Source organism: Drosophila innubila, assembly GCF_004354385.1.
Source record: "Drosophila innubila isolate TH190305 chromosome 3R unlocalized genomic scaffold, UK_Dinn_1.0 2_E_3R, whole genome shotgun sequence".
NCBI classification, from domain to species: domain Eukaryota; kingdom Metazoa; phylum Arthropoda; class Insecta; order Diptera; family Drosophilidae; genus Drosophila; species Drosophila innubila.
Window position 1 is genome coordinate 10,162,517 of NW_022995380.1, and position 24,248 is coordinate 10,186,764.

The following is a 24,248-nucleotide window of genomic DNA, read 5'->3' on the forward strand; positions in this document are numbered from 1 at the left end:
ATGAGAAGATAAGCAAAAAACTATCAAGAACTTGTCTTTATTATTGCAAAAAAGGTTTTATACTTGTAAATTATTGATATATTGTTATATTGTTAGTGTTTTTAGACCCTGTACTTAAAAAAGTACAGGGGTCTATTATGTTTTTGTTAACAGACGTCATGAATCAAGTGGACATGTTATTTGCGTTAAGAATGTAGATTAAAGCAATCTTCAGCGAATTGTCTAAAACTAGCGCGACAGCTGATGGGGTGCACTGCAGGGCATTAAATCTTCGGCGTGCCTGGGCACAGAATATTTTATTGTCAAGGCGAGGAATGCGAACAGGGGGTGGATCCCCTTTATTTTTATTTTAGAAGAAAACAAAAATAACTTTAAATCCACAGCTACGAGCTTAACACTCACGAATTTTGTAAAGAAGTAACCTACTGTTTAGGAAAAATGAAAAGTCGTACGGACAGTAATATATATTCTTGCCATACAGAGATTTGGTTGTAATGGCGAAAACCAAAACCAAATAAAAAGTGTTGCATACTTTTCGGCGTCTCTAATATACGAATATGGAATGGAATGGAATGGAATACGAAAATTTATTGAAGTGGTTCTCGCTATTGGAAAAATCAAAGGAAAATTAACATAGCGTTAACAATTGTTAATAATTTTGTTTAATTGCATTCAAAAGCTTACAGAGCTACATTATACGAAAACAATGCCTAAGGATAGAACTATAAGGTAGGTTTATCTTAATAGTACCAGTTACATACAACAAAGGTGCGTCTTAAATTTGTTACAGATTGTGACATTATATAGTCAATTATTCGCCGACCTCTTTCCAGTAAACAATCGCTCGAAGTTCGTCGGGCGCATCTCCAAACGGTCGGGTGCCGTCGGAACTGACGAATTCATTGGCTTGATAGTTGAGCAGCATTTTGTATTGATTGACATTAGCCAACTGTTGGGTCAGTGGGCTTGTATTGATCGTAAATATTCCGGCGAACTTGTTTTTACGTGCCACTCGCATGACCTCGCGCTCCATGTAGTGCATGCAGGCAATGTTCTCGCGAGGATTCAGTTCCTCTGCGGTGCCCATCATGGAGGACTGCAGTAATTGATTTAGTCCCTTGGAGAAATAGTTGTCGCTGTAAATTAGTGTAGTGTAACCAATGGCTTATCCCTTTTACTTCTAATTTCTTACCGTATGGGCCCCATACAGAACTCAAGAAACTCAAAGAGTATCAAGAGCTTTGATTTGATGTCCATTTCAGGTTTATTGCGGGCATCAAAGTTCAAGGCGGTGCCAATGATGCGATCCGTGTTACGATCATATATTACGAAGCTCAGATCTCGCTCCACTAGAGCATTCCAAATGCCCTAGAAGGAGAAAAAAATTATTATAAATATGATATACTAATTATGAGCATTCCATATATTTGCCTGAAAAAGAATGACAATTAATTGAATTATCAAAATTTAAAATTTATTTATATTATATTATAAATATATATTTATATATATTAGCTCATAATTTTTTAAATTTCTTGGTTTCAAAAAGCTAAAGAATTGCTTTCATAATACTAGTTTCTGTTTAAGCAAATTTAAAAAGTCTGTTAGTTTTCGGTGTATTATTTCTGATATCCAATTTTGTGACGAACAAATTAAAGTTTAATATAAAAATTTTAAATAAAAATATAAATTAATACAAAATAAACACTGCACTGTGCGCAATAAGGGTGAGCTACCACGAACATAAAATTCATTTTCTTTTCGTACTAGCGCTGTCATATGCAATAACAAAATATGATATTATTTTTTATACTAAATGATAAGATTTAAATGCTTACATTAAGAATATCAATGTAATCTGTAAGCAGCAAGCCCGGCTTAAGCCACTGCTCCAAGCCGCCCTTATTGTAGAAACTTGGCACAAGGATGCTGAAAAAGAGAAATACAATTTCAAAGCAGTCCTGAACTTGCAGTTAATTCAAGAGGAGTACTTACTCAATGACTTCTTGACGATGTTCTAGTCGCAAAGGAACGGCTTCCATTTTGAGATGTGGGCATGCATTAAGTGTTTTCTCCTCCAACTGAACGGAATCATGATTAGCGGACATCTTCTCAATGATCTCACCCAGATTCTTGGCCGCGATAAATTCGGATATGCCAATGTTGTAGCCCTTTTCCCGCAGCAACGTGACGGTAAATATGGAATTGAGTGAGTTGCCACCCAGCTCATAGAAGTTGCTGCGAGGTGACAAGCTGGCGCGAGTGGAGCGTCCAATGACACCACCCACCGTCTCGAAGAGATCGCGTGCAATTAGCTTGAGTTCTTCGGGTACCTCGGAGTAGTCAAAGTCCAGCACAATACTCGAGTCACCCTCATTGTTGTTCGCCGTCTCGTAGGTCTTAAGCAGAGCTTGGCGGTCCACCTTGCCATTGACCAAGAGAGGCACATGCTCCACAATAATAACCTGCGGGGTCATATAGTCAGCCAGCTTGTCCTTGAGCCGACCTTCGAGCTGCATCTCCGTCACCATAGGAGCATCATCGCGTAGCTTGACAAATGCCAAGATGGCCTGGTCCACATGTCCAGCATGATAGCAAAGCACAATGGCTTTCTCCACCAGCGGTAATTCGGCAACGTTTTTCTCGACCTCCGACATATCCACACGATGTCCACGAATCTTGACTTGAGAGTCGGTGCGACCTTCGTACATGATGTTGCCATTCTTCAGTGAGCCATAATCTCCAGTGCGATAGAGACGCGCATACTCTGTAAAAATCCATTTTAATTAGCTGGGAGTGAAGGATTATTGAATATCCGAAAACTTACTCTTCTCAACAGCCAGGGGATTGTCCAGGAAGCGCTCGGGATCACGTCCATTTACATAGCCGGCAGCCAGATTCAAGCCGGATGCAAAATCTCACCAATCTCGCCGTTCTTCACAGGTCGATAGTCGGCATCCAGCAGATAGATGACCGTATTGGAGACAGGTATACCTAGAGAGGATAATGAGTTACCAGCTGTCACTAGGATTATGGATCTGTCATTTACCAATTGGCACATTGTCGTACAAACTCAATTGTTTCTTGCTTTCACAGGTGAAATAGGTGACATCGCCCATTACCTCGGTGGAGCCGTAGAAATTGTACAGATGATGCACTCCCTCATCAAAGTAGTCGAAGAAGCTACTGGCCAGCGGCACGGCCAGAGGCTCGCCTGAGCAGACCCAGATCTGCAGATTGTATAGCAACTTCTGGGCCGCACCGCCGCCCTCCATCTTCAGATACATGAGCAGGGAGCGCAACAGAGTTGGCACAAGCACCAGACGCCTGATCTTGTACTTTTCCAGCAATGCAACCAGACGCTGTGGATCCTTGGTCACAGCCTTGGGCACCACTAGAATGGCCAGGCCACACATCAGAGGGCCCCACAGCTCGGCAATGGAGTCCACAAAGGTGAGGGCCGTCTTGAACACGCCCACCGTCTCGGCCGTCGTATAGGGAAAGGTGGCCCATTGCCACTGCAGCCGATTCAGGATATTCTCATGCGGCAGACGCACTCCCTTTGGCACACCTGTGCTCCCGGATGTATACAGAACGATGGCAATGTGATCGTTGCCACCTCGGAGCATCTCCTCCGAGAGCAGATTGGATCCACTCAGCTGCAAGGATTTGGCGTACAATTCCGTCACCGACAACGTGGGCGTGCTTTGAAAGCGCTGAGCATCGATGTCATCATCACGGATCACCATTGTCGGCTTTGCCTCGAGGAGAATGTGATGAATGCGATTGGCAGGAAAGCTGGGATCAATTGGCAAATAGGCGCCGCCCGCCTTCCAAATGGCCAGCAACGTGGTGACCAATGCCTCCGAAGGTTGCATGCAGACAGCGACAATGAAATCACCATCGCTATTCGGTTGCAAGAAGCGTCCATGAGTCTCCTCCACCAGCAGACGTGCCGCACGATTCGCACGCTCGTTCATCTGGCGATAGCTGCTCTGACTGGGCGCCAAGGTCTGACCCTGATAGATGAGGGCCACCTTGTCGGCATGTCGCAGCTGCTGCTTCTCAAAGATGCGATGCAGTGCACGAGGCACATAATCCTGCTGCTGGCCCTTGACAATCGACAGCTGTGGCAGGGAACCCATGACGATTCAAGTATCTGTGCAATGTTAGAAGTAAGACATTAATCAAAACCGGAAGATCACATCATATATCAATTTATTAAATAAATTTTAAGCTTTATTAAATTTTGATTTATTTAATAGCTTTAAAAGAAAATGTTTTAAAAGGGCACATTTCTTTTCAATTTAATAACAAGGGGGCTGCCCCCTGCTCACTTCGCTTGCCTACACGTGTCTTGAGGTGCGGCTACATTCAAGGCCCCCGACAGTAGGATACCCTGTGCCCAGACACTTGGATACCATTCCAGTACCGATTAGAACTAAATTCCATTAGAACGATTAGGACAAAAAACAATTTGCGAGTTTCATTTATAAATATATAATAAAATTTTTATACTAACTCTTAATTAACGACCAATTCGCCTTAAAACAGTTAAGTATACAATATTGTGAACCGATTTGAACCAAATTTTTTTTCAGACAGCCTACAAAATGTTTGCGTATAATTTAAACGTAAGTATTAGCAACACGTAAGCGACGCTCGCAGACTAATCAGAACTCCAGCACGCATCTAACTTTTATATCCCACAGAAGGGGACGGTCGCAAGCAGCGCAGTGGGAGTAACGCGTCGTTAGCGGTGGAGAAGTCTTACCCGGTTAGTTTTGCAAACACGCCGAACTGAATAGAGTGTAAGCGAACCGGTTCGGATGGGATCTTTGATCAAGTCTAATCGGATCATGAAGCGAACTTTTAAATCTAATCACCCTTTGAAGCCTTACCAACAAGGGCGTAGGCAGCTTTGATCGAAGGTAGATTACAGTAGATTGGGTCATTTTTTTTTTGCGTCAAAACAACAAATTTTAAGAAGGTTTGGCCCAATAAACCATCGCACTGATAAACAAAATGTTCTAAAATCAAGATTTTGGTCTCAGAACTAAGATTTTTGGTCTAAAAAATGCGTCGAGAACATCAAATTCTTGAATTAAGAGAACACATCTTGATTTTAAGAACATTTTAAATAAGACCAAGTTCTAAAATTAAAATAAAAAAATAAAATAAATGAAAATTATTTATTATATTTATATTTTTTTTATTTTTGAATTTTGATTTATTTATATTTTATTCTGTTTTAATAATTTTATAAATGTTATTTTAATTTGTTACGAGGGGGATTCAAACCGCCGCCTTCTTCTTCACAACTGAAGCGGCCTCTCTAACCAGAGCGCCACGGTGCCATCGTTTGTTTGATACGAAATGGTACCTATTTATACTTTCCTAACAATTTAAGATTTTTATTCTTATATTAAGATTTAAAGATTTTTTAGATTAATAATCTTAGTTTTAGTAATTTGGTCTTAAAATAATCTTATTTTAAAAATAAAATATTAAAGATGAATGTTCTTGATTTTAAAAGTTGGTATTTTTTTCAGTTCTTGACTTTAAAAGTTGGTATTTTTTTCAGTGCGGTCTAAAATCAAAATAGAGGTTATGAAATAAAATAATTTTTTTGTTAACTCCATACAAATTAACTGTTTTACATATTTTATACAACCTAAAAGCACAAAAATGAACAATGAGCTGTCAAATGTAAAAATTATAAAATTATAAAATTAAATTACGCTGTTTTTTAAATTTAAATATATTATAAATTAATTTTTTAGTACCAAATATACCAACAATGAAGATAACTCATCTTTGTGTACCCGCAAATTGGTGTGAAAAATTAGAGCTCGACACTTCATATAATGTCGTGAATAGTAACACTGTTGGAATTCATACTTGACAACTTTCAATCAATGAAAGATCCAGAGTGTCAATTTTATTTTGCTATTTTATGTGATGTGATACCAATCTGAATAGATTTTGGAAGTTACAATTTTGTTAGCCAAAGTGTAGGGGGGCACTTGTTCCTTTCTGCCCCACTGCCTACGCCGTTGCTTACCAAAAAAAATTTTTAATTGAAAGGCTCGGCTCGATAAAAATTATTGCATAGTTTAAGCATTTCTAGTACTGATTAACAATATAAAACTTCATAGAATAAGAATTCATATTTAAATTTTTAAATTCTATTTTATCAGAGCTTGCAAAAATCTGCCAAATTTTTAAGTTATGCGAAAAAACCCGTTTTGTACAGACACTATGAGAAGATAAGCAAAAAACTATCAGGAACTTGTCTTTATTATTGCAAAAAAGGTTTTATACTTGTAAATTATTGATATATTGTTATATTGTTAGTGCTTTTAGACCCTGTACTTAAAAAAGTTCAGGGGTCTATTAAGTTTTTGTTAACAGACGTCATGAATGAAGTGGACATGTTATTTGCGTTAAGAATGTAGATTAAAGCAATCTTCAGCGAACTGTCTAAAACTAGCGCGACAGCTGATGGGGTGCACTGCAGGGCATTAAATTTTCGGCGTGCCTGGGCACAGAATATTTTATTGTCAAGGCGTGAAATGCGAACAGGGCTGGATCCCCTTTTTTTTCATTTTAGAAGAAAACAAAAATAACTTTAAGTCCACAGCTACGAGCTTAACACTCACGAATTTTGTAAAGAAGTAACCTACTGTTTACGAAAAATGGGAAGTCGTACGGACAGTAACATATATTCTTGCCATACAGAGATTTGGTTGTAATGGCGAAAACCAAAACCAAATAAAAAGTGCTGCATACTTTTCGGCGTCTCTAATATACGAATATGGAATGGAATGGAATGAAATACGAAAATTTATTGAAGTGGTTCTCGCTATTGGAAAAATCAAAGGAAAATTAACATAGCGTTAACAATTGTTAATAATTTTGATTAATTGATACATTATACGAATACAATGCCTAAGGCTAGAACTATAAGGTAGGTTTATCTTAATAGTACCAGTTACATACAACAAAGGTGCGTCTTAAATTTGTTACAGATTGTGACATTTTATAGTCAACTATTTGCCGACCTCTTTCCAGTAAACAATCGCTCGAAGTTCGTCGGGCGCATCTCCAAACGGTCGGGTGCCGTCGGAGCTGACGAATTCATTGGCTTGATAGTTGAGCAGCATTTTGTATTGCTTGACTTTGGCCAACTGTTGGGTCAGTGGGCTTGTGTTGATCGTAAATATTCCGGCGAACTTCTTTTCACGTGCCACTCGCAGGACCTCATGCTCCATGTAGTGCATGCAGGCAATGTTCTCGCGAGGATTCAGTTCCTCTGCGGTGCCCATCATGGAGGACTGCAGTAATTGATTTAGACCCTTGGGGAAATAGTTGTCGCTGTAAATTAGTGTAGTGTAACCAATGGCTTATCCCTTATACTTCTAATTTCTTACCGTATGGGCCCCATACAGAACTCAAGAAACTCAAAGAGTATCAAGAGCTTTGATTTGATGTCCATTTCAGGTTTATTGCGGGCATCAAAGTTCAAGGCGGTGCCAATGATGCGATCCGTGTTACGATCATATATTACGAAGCTCAGATCTCGCTCCACTAGAGCATTCCAAATGCCCTAGAAGGAGAAAAAAATTATTATAAATATGATATACTAATTATGAGCATTCCATATATTTGCCTGAAAAAGAATGACAATTAATTGAATTATCAAAATATAAAATTTATTTATATTATATTAGGAACGCTCATAATTTTTTAAATTTCTTGGTTTCAAAAAGCTAAATAATTGCTTTCATAATACTAGTTTCTGTTTAAGCAAATTTAAAAAGTCTGTTAGTTTTCGGTGTATTATGTTTATCTCCATCTTTGATATTATTCCAGTAACACAAAAAAAATACCTCTACACGAGGTCCAAAAGTCTAGTGGCGAAAACATAGTCCAGCCCTATTTCTGATATCCAATTTTGTGACGAACAAATTAAAGTTTAATATAAAAATTTTAAATAAACATATAAATATATAATATGTAAGTACAATACAAGGGTGAGCTACCACGAACATAAAATTCCTTTTCCTTTCGTACTACCGTTTTTTTTTTATATAAATGCTTACATTAAGAATATCTGTGTAATCTGTGAGCAGCAAGCCCGGCTTAAGCCACTGCTCCAAGTCGCCCTTGTTGTAGAAACTTGGCACAAGGATGCTGAAAAAGAGAAATACAATTTCAAAGCAGTCCTGAACTTGCAGTTAATTCAAGAGGAGTACTTACTCAATGACTTCTTGACGATGTTCCAGTCGCAAAGGAACGGCTTCCATTTTGAGATGTGGGAGTGCATTAAGTGTTTCCTCCTCCAACTGAACGGCACTGCGATTAGCGGACATCTTCTCAATGATCTCACCCAGATTCTTGGCCGCGATAAATTCGGATATGCCAATGTTGTAGCCCTTTTCCCGCAGCAATGTGACGGTAAATATGGAATTGAGTGAGTTGCCACCCAGCTCATAGAAGTTGCTGCGAGGTGACAAGCTGGCGCGAGTGGAGCGTCCAATGACACCACCCACCGTCTCGAAGAGATCGCGTGCAATTAGCTTGAGTTCTTCGGGTACCTCAGTAGTCAAAGTCCAGCACAATACTCGAGTCACCCTCATTGTTGTTCGCCGTCTCGTAGGTCTTAAGCAGAGCTTGGCGGTCCACCTTGCCATTGACCAAGAGAGGCACATGCTCCACAATAATAACCTGCGGGATCATATAGTCAGCCAGCTTGTCCTTGAGCCGACCTTCGAGCTGCATCTCCGTCACCATAGGAGCATCATCGCGTAGCTTGACAAATGCCAAGATGGCCTGGTCCACATGTCCAGCATGATAGCAAAGCACAATGGCTTTCTCCACCAGCGGTAATTCGGCAACGTTTTTCTCGACCTCCGACATATCCACACGATGTCCACGAATCTTGACTTGAGAGTCGGTGCGACCTTCGTACATGATGTTGCCATTCTTCAGTGAGCCATAATCTCCAGTGCGATAGAGACGCGCATACTCTGTAAAAATCCATTTTAATTAGCTGGGAGTGAAGGATTATTGAATATCCGAAAACTTACTCTTCTCAACAGCCAGGGGATTGTCCAGGAAGCGCTCGGGATCACGTCCATTTACATAGCCGGCAGCCAGATTCAAGCCGGATGCAAAAATCTCACCAATCTCGCCGTTCTTCACAGGTCGATAGTCGGCATCCAGCAGATAGATGACCGTATTGGAGACAGGTATACCTAGAGAAGATTATGAGTTACCAGCTGTCACTAGGATTATGGATCTGTCATTTACCAATTGGCACATTGTCGTACAAACTCAATTGTTTCTTGCTTTCACAGGTGAAATAGGTGACATCGCCCATTACCTCGGTGGAGCCGTAGAAATTGTACAGATGATGCACTCCCTCATCAAAGTAGTCGAAGAAGCTACTGGCCAGCGGCACGGCCAGAGGCTCGCCTGAGCAGACCCAGATCTGCAGATTGTATAGCAACTTCTGGGCCGCACCGCCGCCCTCCATCTTCAGATACATGAGCAGGGAGCGCAACAGAGTTGGCACAAGCACCAGACGCCTGATCTTGTACTTTTCCAGCAATGCAACCAGACGCTGTGGATCCTTGGTCACAGCCTTGGGCACCACTAGAATGGCCAGGCCACACATCAGAGGGCCCCACAGCTCGGCAATGGAGTCCACAAAGGTGAGGGCCGTCTTGAACACGCCCACCGTCTCGGCCGTCGTATAGGGAAAGGTGGCCCATTGCCACTGCAGCCGATTCAGGATATTCTCATGCGGCAGACGCACTCCCTTTGGCACACCTGTGCTCCCGGATGTATACAGAACGATGGCAATGTGATCGTTGCCACCTCGGAGCATCTCCTCCGAGAGCAGATTGGATCCACTCAGCTGCAAGGATTTGGCGTACAATTCCGTCACCGACAACGTGGGCGTGCTTTGAAAGCGCTGAGCATCGATGTCATCATCACGGATCACCATTGTCGGCTTTGCCTCGAGGAGAATGTGATGAATGCGATTGGCAGGAAAGCTGGGATCAATTGGCAAATAGGCGCCGCCCGCCTTCCAAATGGCCAGCAACGTGGTGACCAATGCCTCCGAAGGTTGCATGCAGACAGCGACAATGAAATCACCATCGCTATTCGGTTGCAAGAAGCGTCCATGAGTCTCCTCCACCAGCAGACGTGCCGCACGATTCGCACGCTCGTTCATCTGGCGATAGCTGCTCTGACTGGGCGCCAAGGTCTGACCCTGATAGATGAGGGCCACCTTGTCGGCATGTCGCAGCTGCTGCTCCTCAAAGATGCGATGCAGTGCACGAGGCACATAATCCTGCTGCTGGCCCTTGGCAATCGACAGCTGTGGCAGGGAACCCATGACGATTCAAGAATCTGTGTATTGTAGTATAAGAAATTTAAGTTAACTTTAAAAGAACATTTTTTTGTTGAACAGAACAATTTATTTCCAATAAAAAAAACAAAGGGGCTCTGCCCGCTGCTCGCTTTGCTTGCCAGAGATAGGCTTGCTTCGCTCGCGACGAGGCGCGGCTACATTCGAGCGAACTCGACAGTAGGATACCCTGCGCCCAGGCATTTGGATAGCGTTCGACACGCTGAAGATTTGATGCCCTTGCTAAGCATTGTATTAAATTTTCAAGTCTGATTGTTCCAACGATACAACGTTTTTTTCGAAAAAAAAAATGGTAACCCAAATTTGTGATCTACGATCAATTTTAAGATGTTTTCACCAAGAATCCATAGTTCTAAAATCCATTCCTAGTCCCCGCATTTTGAGTTGAAATTTACATGTTTTTATTTGACTATATATATATATCGGAGCAAGTAGAGCCAGCGATAAGGGAAAAAAAAATTAAAACTTTATTTGAAAGTGATATGGAATCCGACGAATTTAATAAGAAAAGCGAAGATCCACCCCCGCCGCACTGCCATCTATCAGTTTTGCCATTGGTGAGTGATCAGTTCAGCCAGTAGAAAGTGTAAGATTCGATAAAAAAAACAAACTGCGGCCCAAATATATTTTTTTTCTCAAAACCAAAAAACTTCGACAAACCAACTTTGAATTCATGTTTTTTAGCCCAAAATCATGCTAGAACCAAAATTCTCAGATAAGCATTCTTCGTATTTCGATTCCAGTGGGCTTACAGATAATTGGTCTTTGATTTTCAAAGTCCTGGCACTAAAAAAAGGTTTTGATATTTAAAATAAAAAATTTTTTAAAAATTACTTTTTTATTAATATTTAGAGTTTGGTCAGGCTGTACAAGACCTACTTTAAGATTGGATGAGATTTTTCAGAAAACAAGAATTTATTTATACTAAAACTTTTTTTTCGACCGAGCGTTTTCATGTCAGCTTTAAAATATAGTGGTCCGATCCAAATATAAATACAAACTTGATCTGCGCCCGGTCAGACGGACGGACAGACAGACAGAAGGATATGGCTTAATCGACTCGATTGCATCAACAGTTTAAAAATAAATATATTTTATAAAAAGGGGTATAAACAGAACTTTAAATTTACAGCGCCCTCAACTGCTAATTTTAAAGACACGATCAAAAAATAAGTGTCGATCTTTGTGACTAAGGAGGTAACCTCCAGTTGGCGGAAGTCTTTGTTCTTCTTCTCTCAAAAAGAAAAAGGCAATTGTATAGTAGTACAGACAATAAAATTTCCTTACCACACAGCAATTTGGTTGTAATAGGGGAATCTAAAAGCAAATAAAAAAGTGTTGCTTACTTTTCGGTTTGTCTAATATGCGAGCTGTTAAAGCAACAAGCGCATTACTCACAGCAATTATAATTGCACAAATCGAAAAAAAAAGATTTATTGTAGTTGTTTTTACGTTTGGAATAATTAAAGTCAAATAACAGCCACGTTAATTATTGTTGATTATTTTGTATAATTGCATTTGAAAGCTTACAACTAGTCAACATAAATTGATGAAATTACATTATACGAATACGATGCCTAAGGCTAATACTAGAAGGTAGGTTTATCGATATACTACAAGTTACATACTACACAGGTGCGTCTTAAATTCGTCACAGATTGTGACACTTTATAGTCAATTATTTTCCGACTTCTTTCCAGTGGACAATCGCTCGCTGCTCGTCGGGCGCATCTCCAAACGGTCGGCTGCCATCGGAACTGACGAATTCGTTGACTTGGTAGTTGAGCAGCGTTTTGTAATGATACACATCGGCCAGCTGTTGGGTCAGTGGGCTTGTGTTGGTCGTAAATATTCCGGCGAACTTCTTTTCACGTGCCACTCGCAGGACCTCATGCTCCATGTAGTGCATGCAGGCAATGTTCTCGCGAGGATTCAGTTTCTCTGCGGTGCCCATCATAAAGGAATGCAGTATTTGATTCAGTCCCTTCGGCAAATAGTTGTCGCTGTAAAAGAGTTTAGCTCAGCCTATGGTTTATCCAATATTCCAATATTACTTCTCACCGTATCGGACCCTCGCAGAACTCGAGAAACTCAAAGACAACCAAGAGTTTTGATTTGATGTCCACTTCGGGTTCATTTCGGGCATCAAAGTTCAAGGCGGTGCCAATGATGCGGTCCGTGTTACGATCGTATATCACAAAGCTCAGCTCTCGCTCCACTAGAGCATTCCAAATATCCTACAGGAAGAAGAAAGTTATTATAAATTTAATATTATGGGACTTCATGAGAATTCTAAATATATTTGAAGAATTACAAAAACAATTAGGGTTTTTACTAGACAGTGCCATCATGGCAGGTGGCACATGTGCATTACGTTTCAGTTCTGTCCAGGAATTTGTATTTTAGTTATATAATTTTGTTCGAGCTGTTTTAGTTAGTTTTATAATTTTGTTTGGTTGAGCTGCATGGTAGTCTAGATGCTAGAATTAAAAATCGATGTGCAAAAGCTGCCGGCTCAAATCCGGAAGCTCTTCCAATTTTTTATTTATTGTCTATGCTAAGCGGCCATGATTTAAATAATTTTATAATAACGTTAATTTTTTGTTGTTTGGACTTGCAAAATAATTTGTAAGTTGCATTATTAAACTTTCCTACAATCAAACAAATGCTTTGGTGTCGTGACGTCACAAGTGTTGGCAAGACTTTCACACTAAAATATGCCAAAAATACTAACTTTCGATTGAAGTTATCGACTTTTAATCGTGATTTTTATCATCTTTACATGACATATGTGCCAGACTTTTCGTAGTCAAGGGTCATGGTCTAGCACCCTGCGGGAAATCTTTCAGTACAATTTGTTGTCAAGTGAAAACCCTAATTATTTTTGGAGTCAGAATTGAGAATTTCTTCCTAGAGTTTAAAGTAAATTTTAGCTAATTTTGGTTAAAAGCTAACAAATATTCCGTTCCTTATTACTTTTCGCCATTTTTTGTGTTCTTAGTAGTAATATATGATACAAAATTTAATACTATATTAAATGATATAAGATTTGAGGGCTTACATTAAGAATATCACTGTAATCTGTGCGCAGGACGCCCGGTTTGAGCCACTGCTCCAAATCGGCCTTGTTGTAGAAACTCGACACAATAATGCTGAAGAAGAGAGTTAACATGTTAAACAATTCTTGCAGTTGCAGTTAATCCAAGAAAAGTACTTACTCGATGACATCTTGGCGATGTTCCAGTCGCAAAGGAACTGCTTCCATTTTGAGATGTGGGCATGCATTGAGTGTTTCCTCCTCCAACTGAACGGAATCATGATTGGCGGACATCTTTTCAATGATCTCGCCCAGATTCTTGGCCGCGATAAATTCGGATATGCCAATGTTGTAGCCCTTTTCCCGCAGCAATGTGACGGTAAATATGGAATTGAGTGAGTTGCCACCCAGCTCATAGAAGTTGCTGCGAGGTGACAAGCTGGCGCGAGTGGAGCGTCCAATGACACCACCCACCGTCTCGAAGAGATCGCGTGCAATTAGCTTGAGTTCTTCGGGTACCTCGGAGTAGTCAAAGTCCAGCACAATACTCGAGTCACCCTCATTGTTGTTCGCCGTCTCGTAGGTCTTAAGCAGAGCTTGGCGGTCCACCTTGCCATTGACCAAGAGAGGCACATGCTCCACAATAATAACCTGCGGGATCATATAGTCAGCCAGCTTGTCCTTGAGCCGACCTTCGAGCTGCATCTCCGTCACCATAGGAGCATCATCGCGTAGCTTGACAAATGCCAAGATGGCCTGGTCCACATGCCCAGCATGATAGCAAAGCACAATGGCTTTCTCCACCAGCGGTAATTCGGCAACGTTTTTCTCGACCTCCGACATATCCACACGATGTCCACGAATCTTGACTTGAGAGTCGGTGCGACCTTCGTACATGATGTTGCCATTCTTCAGTGAGCCATAATCTCCAGTGCGATAGAGACGCGCATACTCTGTAAAAATCCATTTTAATTAGCTGGGAGTGAAGGATTATTGAATATCCGAAAACTTACTCTTCTCAACAGCCAGGGGATTGTCCAGGAAGCGCTCGGGATCACGTCCATTTACATAGCCGGCAGCCAGATTCAAGCCGGATGCAAAAATCTCACCAATCTCGCCGTTCTTCACAGGTCGATAGTCGGCATCCAGCAGATAGATGACCGTATTGGAGACAGGTATACCTAGAGAGGATAATGAGTTACCAGCTGTCACTAGGATTATGGATCTGTCATTTACCAATTGGCACATTGTCGTACAAACTCAATTGTTTCTTGCTTTCACAGGTGAAATAGGTGACATCGCCCATTACCTCGGTGGAGCCGTAGAAATTGTACAGATGATGCACTCCCTCATCAAAGTAGTCGAAGAAGCTACTGGCCAGCGGCACGGCCAGAGGCTCGCCTGAGCAGACCCAGATCTGCAGATTGTATAGCAACTTCTGGGCCGCACCGCCGCCCTCCATCTTCAGATACATGAGCAGGGAGCGCAACAGAGTTGGCACAAGCACCAGACGCCTGATCTTGTACTTTTCCAGCAATGCAACCAGACGCTGTGGATCCTTGGTCACAGCCTTGGGCACCACTAGAATGGCCAGGCCACACATCAGAGGGCCCCACAGCTCGGCAATGGAGTCCACAAAGGTGAGGGCCGTCTTGAACACGCCCACCGTCTCGGCCGTCGTATAGGGAAAGGTGGCCCATTGCCACTGCAGCCGATTCAGGATATTCTCATGCGGCAGACGCACTCCCTTTGGCACACCTGTGCTCCCGGATGTATACAGAACGATGGCAATGTGATCGTTGCCACCTCGGAGCATCTCCTCCGAGAGCAGATTGGATCCACTCAGCTGCAAGGATTTGGCGTACAATTCCGTCACCGACAACGTGGGCGTGCTTTGAAAGCGCTGAGCATCGATGTCATCATCACGGATCACCATTGTCGGCTTTGCCTCGAGGAGAATGTGATGAATGCGATTGGCAGGAAAGCTGGGATCAATTGGCAAATAGGCGCCGCCCGCCTTCCAAATGGCCAGCAACGTGGTGACCAATGCCTCCGAAGGTTGCATGCAGACAGCGACAATGAAATCACCATCGCTATTCGGTTGCAAGAAGCGTCCATGAGTCTCCTCCACCAGCAGACGTGCCGCACGATTCGCACGCTCGTTCATCTGGCGATAGCTGCTCTGACTGGGCGCCAAGGTCTGACCCTGATAGATGAGGGCCACCTTGTCGGCATGTCGCAGCTGCTGCTCCTCAAAGATGCGATGCAGTGCACGAGGCACATAATCCTGCTGCTGGCCCTTGACAATCGACAGCTGTGGCAGGGAACCCATGACGATTCAAGTATCTGTGCAATGTTAGAAGTAAGACATTAAGCAAAACCGGAAGATCACATCATATATCAATCTTTTCTCTATTATTACACAATTTGAGCTATTACTATTCAAGTGCTAATTATATGCATATAGTCGCCTACGATGGGGGAATACAAGTATTCGATGCTAATGATTGGTGCGTGTCCAAGCTCCATTCAGTGACCGCAGCCCACAGCTTATACGAGGGTGGGCTGATAAGTCATTGACCTAAGTAGGAAAACTTTTCAGTATTTATTCATTAATTTGAGCACTATTTTAGTTCTTTTTATTTTAGATTTGTAAGCAAAATACTATTTTATAAAATTGTGTTAGAGAGAAAAATGTATTTTAATTGGCTGCATTACAGTTTGTCTACTTGGGCCAATAATGTATCAGGCTGCCCTCGAAATTCCCAGGGCTTTTATTAGCTTAGACAGAGGTTCTAAGTTAACTTATCTCGACATTGACTATTTTAAGTGCAATTTGTTATTTATTGTTGTAGCTAATGGACTTTTGCATTTTCAACAAACTAAGCAGTCATTAGAGCTTGTATTCAGTTTAATAAAAGTGATTGAATTAGCACCTTTGTATGTTCCTAATAACACTCTTAAGTAAAATATTTGATAAATGAAATTAAGGTATTTCAAATAATTTTATTAAAAAGGCATTTGAAAATAAATTACGATGGCCGACCCTCGACAGCAATAACAAGACTCATTTATCTGTCGGACTAAGTTGATTAAAGCTCTTAAAGCCATTGCATGTGCCTACATTTTCATATCAAGAATGTGTTTCATGTCGTAAAATGTCCAACTTGAAAGTCATTGAGCAGACAACTTCTGGTTTTGAGTCTCAACTCTGTTTCCAATTCCAACTGTCTGTCTGTGTTTTTGTCTATAGTTGTCGTCGTCGTTGTCGTTGTGGTCGTCGTAGTCGTTGTCGTCGTCATTCGTCGTCTCCAATGTCAAACGTCAACGCACGCGTCGCCGCTCAAATCAAAGACATAAAGTCATATGTTTAGTGGGGTATATAGGGGCACGGTGGCAATTAGTCAAATCTGTCCTTAGTCTGGCTCTATTTAAAATGTATATTACTCTTAAAGTACAACAAAATATTCATTATATTCGCTGGAATTAATTGCCGGTAGTCTTGTTTTTCCTGACATCTGTTTTGCTAGAAGTGCTTTTATTACTCGATAAATGCATTGAAGGGTATCAATTGTGGCATTGCCCAGCAAATCCAGGAAGTTAAGAACAAAACCGAGCCGGATGCTCTTCCCTTTGTAAAATATTCTTTAATAAATTAAATATTTCTTAATTTGTTTCCGATTTCTAATAGGTTGTGTCGTTTGTGTCTGTCTAGAAAACTCGGCCAATTGCTTATTCTTGGCGTCAAACGAGTTCCTCTGGAAATTGCGCAATTTAATAGCTAAATATTTGAAATAACATTTAATGCAAGTGTTTGGCTTCTGGTTGTGGTTTATAGTTAGTTACTTTATGCATTCGGTTTGGCACACATTTCTGACAGCCGCCAACTGGCAGTGCCAGTGTTAGTTCACAAACTGTTATGGGACGTATACGTAATATGACAGAGGCAAAGCGAATTCAATGTACAGAACATTTCCCAAGCGCGCATTACGTATGCGCCGTGTGGGTCCAATTAGTTGGGTATGTTGTACATACACACAATTACAAATTAAATGAAAATTGGACACACACACACACACACACACACATGTTATTATGCACATCTGCATACAATGCAAACTGTGCGCATGCGCTGAAATGCTTAAATACTCGTACAACTATCTCTCAATCCGCATCTCTGTCCATTGTTGTGAGCGGCCAAAGCGAGAATGAATTCTTAAGCCGCAGTTAAAGTCGGTTTTTTTTGTGCTTGACTTTTCACATCATCGATTTAATGTACCGCATCGCATCGCTGCTTCTGTTGATGAGGTGAAATCTAAGACTACGACTATTAATGTGTATTTAAGCCTCTGTTCTTTAACTCTGCTCTGCTCTGCTCCGTTCTGTTCTGTTCTATTCCGTTGTACTCGCAGTTTAACGATCGAGCAGCAGCAAAACTCAATTGAAAATCGTTTATATTTGTCCGTTCAAGGTTGCATTTGTGTTAGATTGTTTTCAGTGACTTTTGAGGCTTTTGGAAAATCGTTCCATAATTATCAGTGTGCCATGTAATTTGTAATTTACATAATTACTAACTGCTTTTCGGTTAGCTGTTGTGTGGTGTTGCAGTGACCAAGCAACAATTTGTAGATCAACAACATTGCCTAAGGTCACTGCCTAACCAACCAGTAGTCCAATCAATCAGGCAGTCGGACATTGACAGTACTGGGCGATATCTAAGGGGATCTGTTTCCGTTCTCTAGTTAATTGCAAGAGTGTACTCGTAAAACTAATTAAATCTGTGAATGTCAGGCTCTCTATCTCTATCAGCTTTGTGCCTGTCGAATCGTCGTGAAAGTTACCAACCCAGACCAATTATAATCATATCGTTCATTCGCTTTTATTATTTTTCCTCATGTTGATTTTCGTTTACTTTTTTTGTTCTTTTTGTTGAGGCTGTTGATTTGCTTAATTGAGTAAAAAGTGTCCAATTTAAGGCCCGACAGGGTGCACTTCATGGCATGACCTAGGTCTGGATATGGTTCTGAAACTGAACACAGGGGAACTAAATATATTGCGGATTTTCATAGCATTTCCGAATGTGAGTCAATTGAATGACAAATCAGATATGTATGAGAATCACAAACAACTGAGATTTCTGCAGAAATTAATAGATCTTACGTCAAACGCCTAGCAGAATTATTATATAACTAAGCTGTCTTAGTACAAATGTTGAACAAGCTCAACTATGAATGTCTAAGTCATATATCATATTTAGTTAGTTATTCCCTATGCATGCGCTTTATGTATGTATTTGTCATAATTAATAGTAGTAATAGACAGTAAGCATTGTAAATGACTCAATTTCGATTGCAAGTGCAATTAAAAAGCCATCAAAATAAGAAACACTGATTATGTATACGCAGTGTTACCCGTTCATTAGTCAAGCGATCACTTGACACAAATTAAATGTCAATTGTGGGGATAACATAAATCATGCTGATCGTTTACTGTTTGCATGCTAAGCAGTCAATAAGTTTAAGACTTCAGCCAAGAGTCAAACTGTTTAAGCCAAAAGTTGCAATAGACAACTTGTTGTTCACTTGACGGTATTACGAATATTGATACATATATGTATTATTTGCATTTTTTTATGACAACTTGGCACTCGCTTGCAACTTTAAAATGAAACTTTGCCAGTTTTTAACGATTTGTTCATTAAATTTTTCCTTAAGCAATTGTATTAAATTTTTACGACACAAGCCTCGCCTTGAGTTTTGTTTGCCTTTTGCATTTGGCATAAGCTTAACACCCTTCACATCATCAACTGGTAAGTCCCCTTACCACTCCTTACTGCAATTAACTGTCGTCAGTCGAATTTCACTTTATTTTTAGCTAATTTTACAACGTTTATTTATTGCACTTCCTGAAATTCAACCCACTTTCGGAATAATTTGTAAAGTTTTTTGTTCACTTTATAGAACAATCTCTTTTATAGATAATTATTACTTTTATTCAATGCGTGAAAGTGAGTTTGAAAAGACTAGATATGCTAGTACATTTATATAGTGTAATTTAAACGATGCTAAAGTAATAAAATTCTTATGTAACGACAAAATAAAGAGTTTGTAGTCACGCAACTCGCATGGGAATTACTTAAACAGTTTCTATGCGAGTTTATGCAATGGTGCAATGAACTAAAATATTTAAATTTTTTATTATAGTTGTAGTGGATTTTGTTCCGTTTTGTCTTGTTCAATAAACCTTACTCAAATATTCATACAACTTGCATGTCGTGTTTTATGCACAGCATTACAAATTGTGTAATATGAAATTGTGTAATATAAAATAGAGCGATTAGCTATTAGCTATTTTGACAACACTAATTTAAAAAAGATATCAATTTAAGTATACGTACTTCAAGATATTTATACTGTCCGAAAAAAATTTAAATTATAGCAGGTTTTATCCGTTTTATAAAAATGAGCGCTCGTTAATTTTGCAACTTAACAATTCCTTATTTTTTCTTAGGAAATTTTAAATTTTGTATCCGTTCGTTCTTTTCTTTTTATTATTTATTATTTTGTATTGTTTTCTTTTTTTTTTGGGTTTTCCAGCACTCGGCTCACTTCACTTGTGATTCACTTTGCTTTTCTGGCAGCCCAAAAAATGTTTGCGTATAATTTAAACGTATTATCAACACGTAAACGGCGCTCGCAGACTAATCAGAACCCCAGCACGCATCTAACTTTTATATCCCACAGAAGGGGACGGTCGCAAGCAGCGCAGTGGCAGCGCGGCGGCAGCGAAGCCAGCGTTTTGTCGTCAGCTTCAGTTTTAGCATCGGCAAGAGCATCGGCATCGGCATCGGCAAGAGCATCGACATCGGCATCGGCATCGGCTTCGTCGCTGGCGTCGACATCGACGTCGGAATCGTCGGCGCCTTTGCTCTTGGTCGTTTGGTGCTGCTGAGACTAAAACCAGTTCCTGCTCTTACACGTAAAGCACCTGCAATTGCCTTTCGCATAACGTACTCGAATTTATACTAACTATTTCAGCTGCATTGCCTTTTTCGAATCAAGTTAGTTTGTTCATTTAGTCGATGCCGAGTTCAGTGACGTAGGAAATGAAATTGAATTCCTGGCAATGGCAATCGCTAATTGGTTGACCAAACAAGACAAAAGAAAAAAATATGAAAAACATCGATTAAGCGATCGCTTGAATGACTAGCCGAGCTTATTAGACGATCTGGAAATCCCTTTGGCAGAACATCAAATGACGCATGGTCGTGAGTTGGGCTTATAAATTAGTTTAATAACAGACAACAGCAGAAATTTCGCAGTCTTAACTGGAATTGTTTGTGCGTGAGAGTTGCTTAGGGGAAATTTCAATTAGATTCGCAACAATTTGTAAATCATAGCTGTAACTGTCATTCACTTTTCGAACTGATTCCAAATACGAGTATGTATGCATGTGTATAAGTGTTAGTACGAGTCTATATGGATTAGGTGATTGCTTTAATAGCGCTAACATATGAGTCTAGAATAGTGTTCCAACAGTAGTTGACCTTATGTTGTTTTTATCTTTATTCATTTTATTAATGTAGGAAAAGTGTGAAATTTGTAGCCGCTGTATACTTAAAATCACTCATAAATAAAGGTATATACATATGTATGGGGAATTAATAATTAACTCGCGCTGTACATTTATAAATAATGCATGGGCTTTTTTTTTATATATTTATTGTTCTTATACAAGTATGTGTGCAAGAAACCAACTGAAGATCTGCCCATACAACGCCTTAGAAATATGATTAGCATTAGTATAGACACCATTCATTTAGTTGCATGCCAGTTTGTCGATTAAATCAGATGGATGTGACTTAATATGATTTGATCTGAATATGAATACTCGTATATGCAAATAACTAATATATTGATTAATTCCGTTAACTTATTGCCATGCTATAAGCAATAAATGATCTTTTTCACATGATTTGCATGTAGTGAGACCCGCATGCTGATTTTCTATTGAGTGATTCGACTTTTCGACAGGGTTTTCATATATTTATACTACGTTGAATGGCCCCCCATCATAAGCATAAATATAGTCTATAGACTTAGTTAATTGCACATATAATGTAATGATAAAAACTATTAATAAAATATTTTTATAATGGCTATGCAATTAACCAATTGAAGTTCTCTTTTTAGTTGATTTTCTTGTTTATTGACGATAAAGTATAGTGAACAATTCCCGATTCCTTTAATTGTCGAATCCAATTCATAATTTGCATTTTAAATAGCTTTTAAGCTATGTTTTATTAAACAATCCGGTGACTATAAAAATGTTTATTGTGGGATTAACACTAATGTGTCGTAATTTTGTAATCTTAAATTAAATTGACATTCTGTTATTCAATTTGTGATATAACTGTTTGAAAAGCATTTAAACTATTTTAGACAGATTCTGAATTCCATTGCCCACTAATTATGGGATATAAAATTGGGTAAGTCAAATTCTAATTATAAATATCAGTTGGACAACATCTCAAACGAGTTAAAGGTGTGGCCAGACTTTCGTCTCCTGCGTGTGCCTACATCTATGAAGTCTGAGCCAGATCTTAATCCAGTTTACAGTGCTCGTGGCAAAGTCACGTTTCAGACTCAACGTTGAGCTCGTGGAGTTCCCCAAAGAAAGTATGACGCACTTCGACGCTTCTACGAAATCCATTCCATGTTGTTCTTGAGAGTTTGTGATTTTTTTTTTGGCACGTTTGTGACGTAGTTTTAATTTTTGCGTGGCAAAACAACTTTATTTGTATTTTTATTGTATTAATATCTGCCGAGTTATTTTCTAAGCGAAATGCCAAACATTTTATAGCAACAACTGCCAACAATGACAAACAAAAGCAATGACGAGACAGTTTACAGTTTGAAATTCAGCTTTGATTGTCTGATCAAACATCTCGACGGTGTTAATTGATTTCCAATTTTGCTGATGTTTCTTTTGTTGTTGTTAAGCAACTGTATTTACTCAATCCGCACCAAATTCGTATTGTTGATTAGTTCCATATATCACGTATACGTCATGATAAACATGACAATGACAATGACAAAATTTTTTTGTTGTTTTTTTTTTTTTTGGCCATGCCAACCATATTCATGGATATTATGTATTGTATGTTGATTTTGGCTCCATGACCGTCAGTTATTGGCTTCACGTACGGTATTACTTGCAAGAATTCTTGTTCGGAGTCATACGGAAATAAAGCAAACAAGAGACTTAGAGACTTAGATCCATATGCAATTAAATTATCATTAGAATCGCACTAGGTTCTGTTTAATTACTTTGAGCGGTGGTTAATCTAATTTAAATTACTTGACTAATATGCAAGCAGCTGCTGATTTTTAAATGCAAACTGCAAACGGCTAAACTAGCCCAAGCAACTTTCGATTGAAATCTATGCAAAACTGTCACAAAATGTTAATGAAGTAATTATAACAAACAATCCGCCCCACGTCTCATATATAAATTCTCTATATAACACTTGCTTAATATATATAATGAAAACGACATACTTATGGCGTCATTAATTGGACAACTAGATAAGGTTTACAATTCGACCAAATATATATTTAATAGCATCTACAGCTTGTAATACAATTGCCATTTTCAATCATCTTGCAAGACTTTCTCTTAATGGAGCTATATGTAATTATATAACCATATAAGTTAAATCAAAGGAGCTAAATATATCTAATTTAATTAAATCCGCTGTTGTCTGTGTTGTTAGTTATTTATATAATATAATACATGATTTTACCAATTTTGTTTTCAATTATCAAAATATTTGCTGAGAAATTTGATACATTTTTTGTGTGATATAAGGGTCATAAAATAAATATTATATTTTATAAAATAAGTTAAAATTATCACAGCCGATTTGTGTCCCTCCTTAAAACGTAATCTATCACAATTTAGCACGACCAATTTTTCAATCGGAAATTTTCAAAAGCAATTGTTATTAAAATCTTTACAGATTTTTAGAACACACCTGAATCGTATTAATTGCTAGGCCCATTTCCTCAATTTCTTATTAAGGCTAACCAACTTTAGGATACTTTGACGTAGGAACTATTTTTTATTTAATTTAATTTATAGCATATAACATCGAATTCAAAAATAAAAGTCAGCTTAATTAAATTATGAACAAAATTTAAATTTGTATTAAAAAAATAAATGTACTTCACTTTAACTGCAAACATATTTAAGTAAGCGCAGCTGAGTTTCCTAAATATAAAAGGTGGATTACTTAAATACATAAACATAATCGCGATAGTGATTGATTGCTTGCCAAATGCATGAACAGAAGAACAATCTCAATCATTCTCATAGTCATCGTCACCCTGTAAAGTAATCGAAATTAATCAGCTTTTACGCACGTTTTATTCAAGCACAGCTACGTTTCACTCTCTCCCTCCCTCTCTGTTGACGCTGTTTCCCTCTCTTCCCCTCTCTTGGCCTGCAGCACTTGTCACGCTCAATTAACGCAATGTTTTGTTGTGCTCTGCCATTCACAAAAGCCCGTTTTGTGCTTTTACGCGCCAAAATGACAAAATGACATGCACAGTCGTAGTTGAAAGCATTTGCCGAAAAGCTTACAATCGCTAGCTGGCGAGCTTTGGCCAAAGAGCTTTTTTGGCCGAACGCACAGTTGGCTCAGCTAGCCGGCAAATGCGGTGTATGAAAATTGTTTTACTAGAAAATGTTTTGTTTTCAGTCTTT

At 39.4% G+C, this 24,248-nt stretch overlaps 2 protein-coding genes and 1 pseudogene across 2 annotated transcripts; all 3 read right to left on the reverse strand.

Annotated features, from left to right (window-relative positions):
* Positions 1-637: 637 nt before the first annotated feature.
* LOC117791300 lies at positions 638-4,145 on the reverse strand (annotated as a pseudogene).
* Positions 4,146-6,828: 2,683 nt separating this feature from the next.
* On the reverse strand, positions 6,829-10,426 carry LOC117791299 (mycosubtilin synthase subunit C-like). The gene is given in 7 exon segments (XM_034631008.1): positions 6,829-7,377; positions 7,434-7,609; positions 8,106-8,196; positions 8,263-8,604; positions 8,606-9,032; positions 9,093-9,260; positions 9,316-10,426. Coding segments are annotated over 7 exon segments (2,625 nt in total). The 5' UTR covers positions 10,412-10,426; the 3' UTR covers positions 6,829-7,052.
* Positions 10,427-11,933: 1,507 nt separating this feature from the next.
* LOC117791293 (mycosubtilin synthase subunit C-like) lies at positions 11,934-20,189 on the reverse strand. The gene is made up of 7 exons (XM_034631003.1): positions 19,879-20,189; positions 14,718-15,827; positions 14,495-14,662; positions 13,663-14,434; positions 13,506-13,596; positions 12,506-12,681; positions 11,934-12,447 (listed from the first exon to the last, which is right to left on the reverse strand). The coding sequence occupies exons 2-7, from the start codon at positions 15,811-15,813 to the stop codon at positions 12,123-12,125; spliced, it is 2,628 nt and encodes an 875-aa protein (XP_034486894.1). The 5' UTR covers positions 15,814-15,827; positions 19,879-20,189; the 3' UTR covers positions 11,934-12,122.
* Between the last annotated feature and the right edge of the window lie 4,059 nt (positions 20,190-24,248).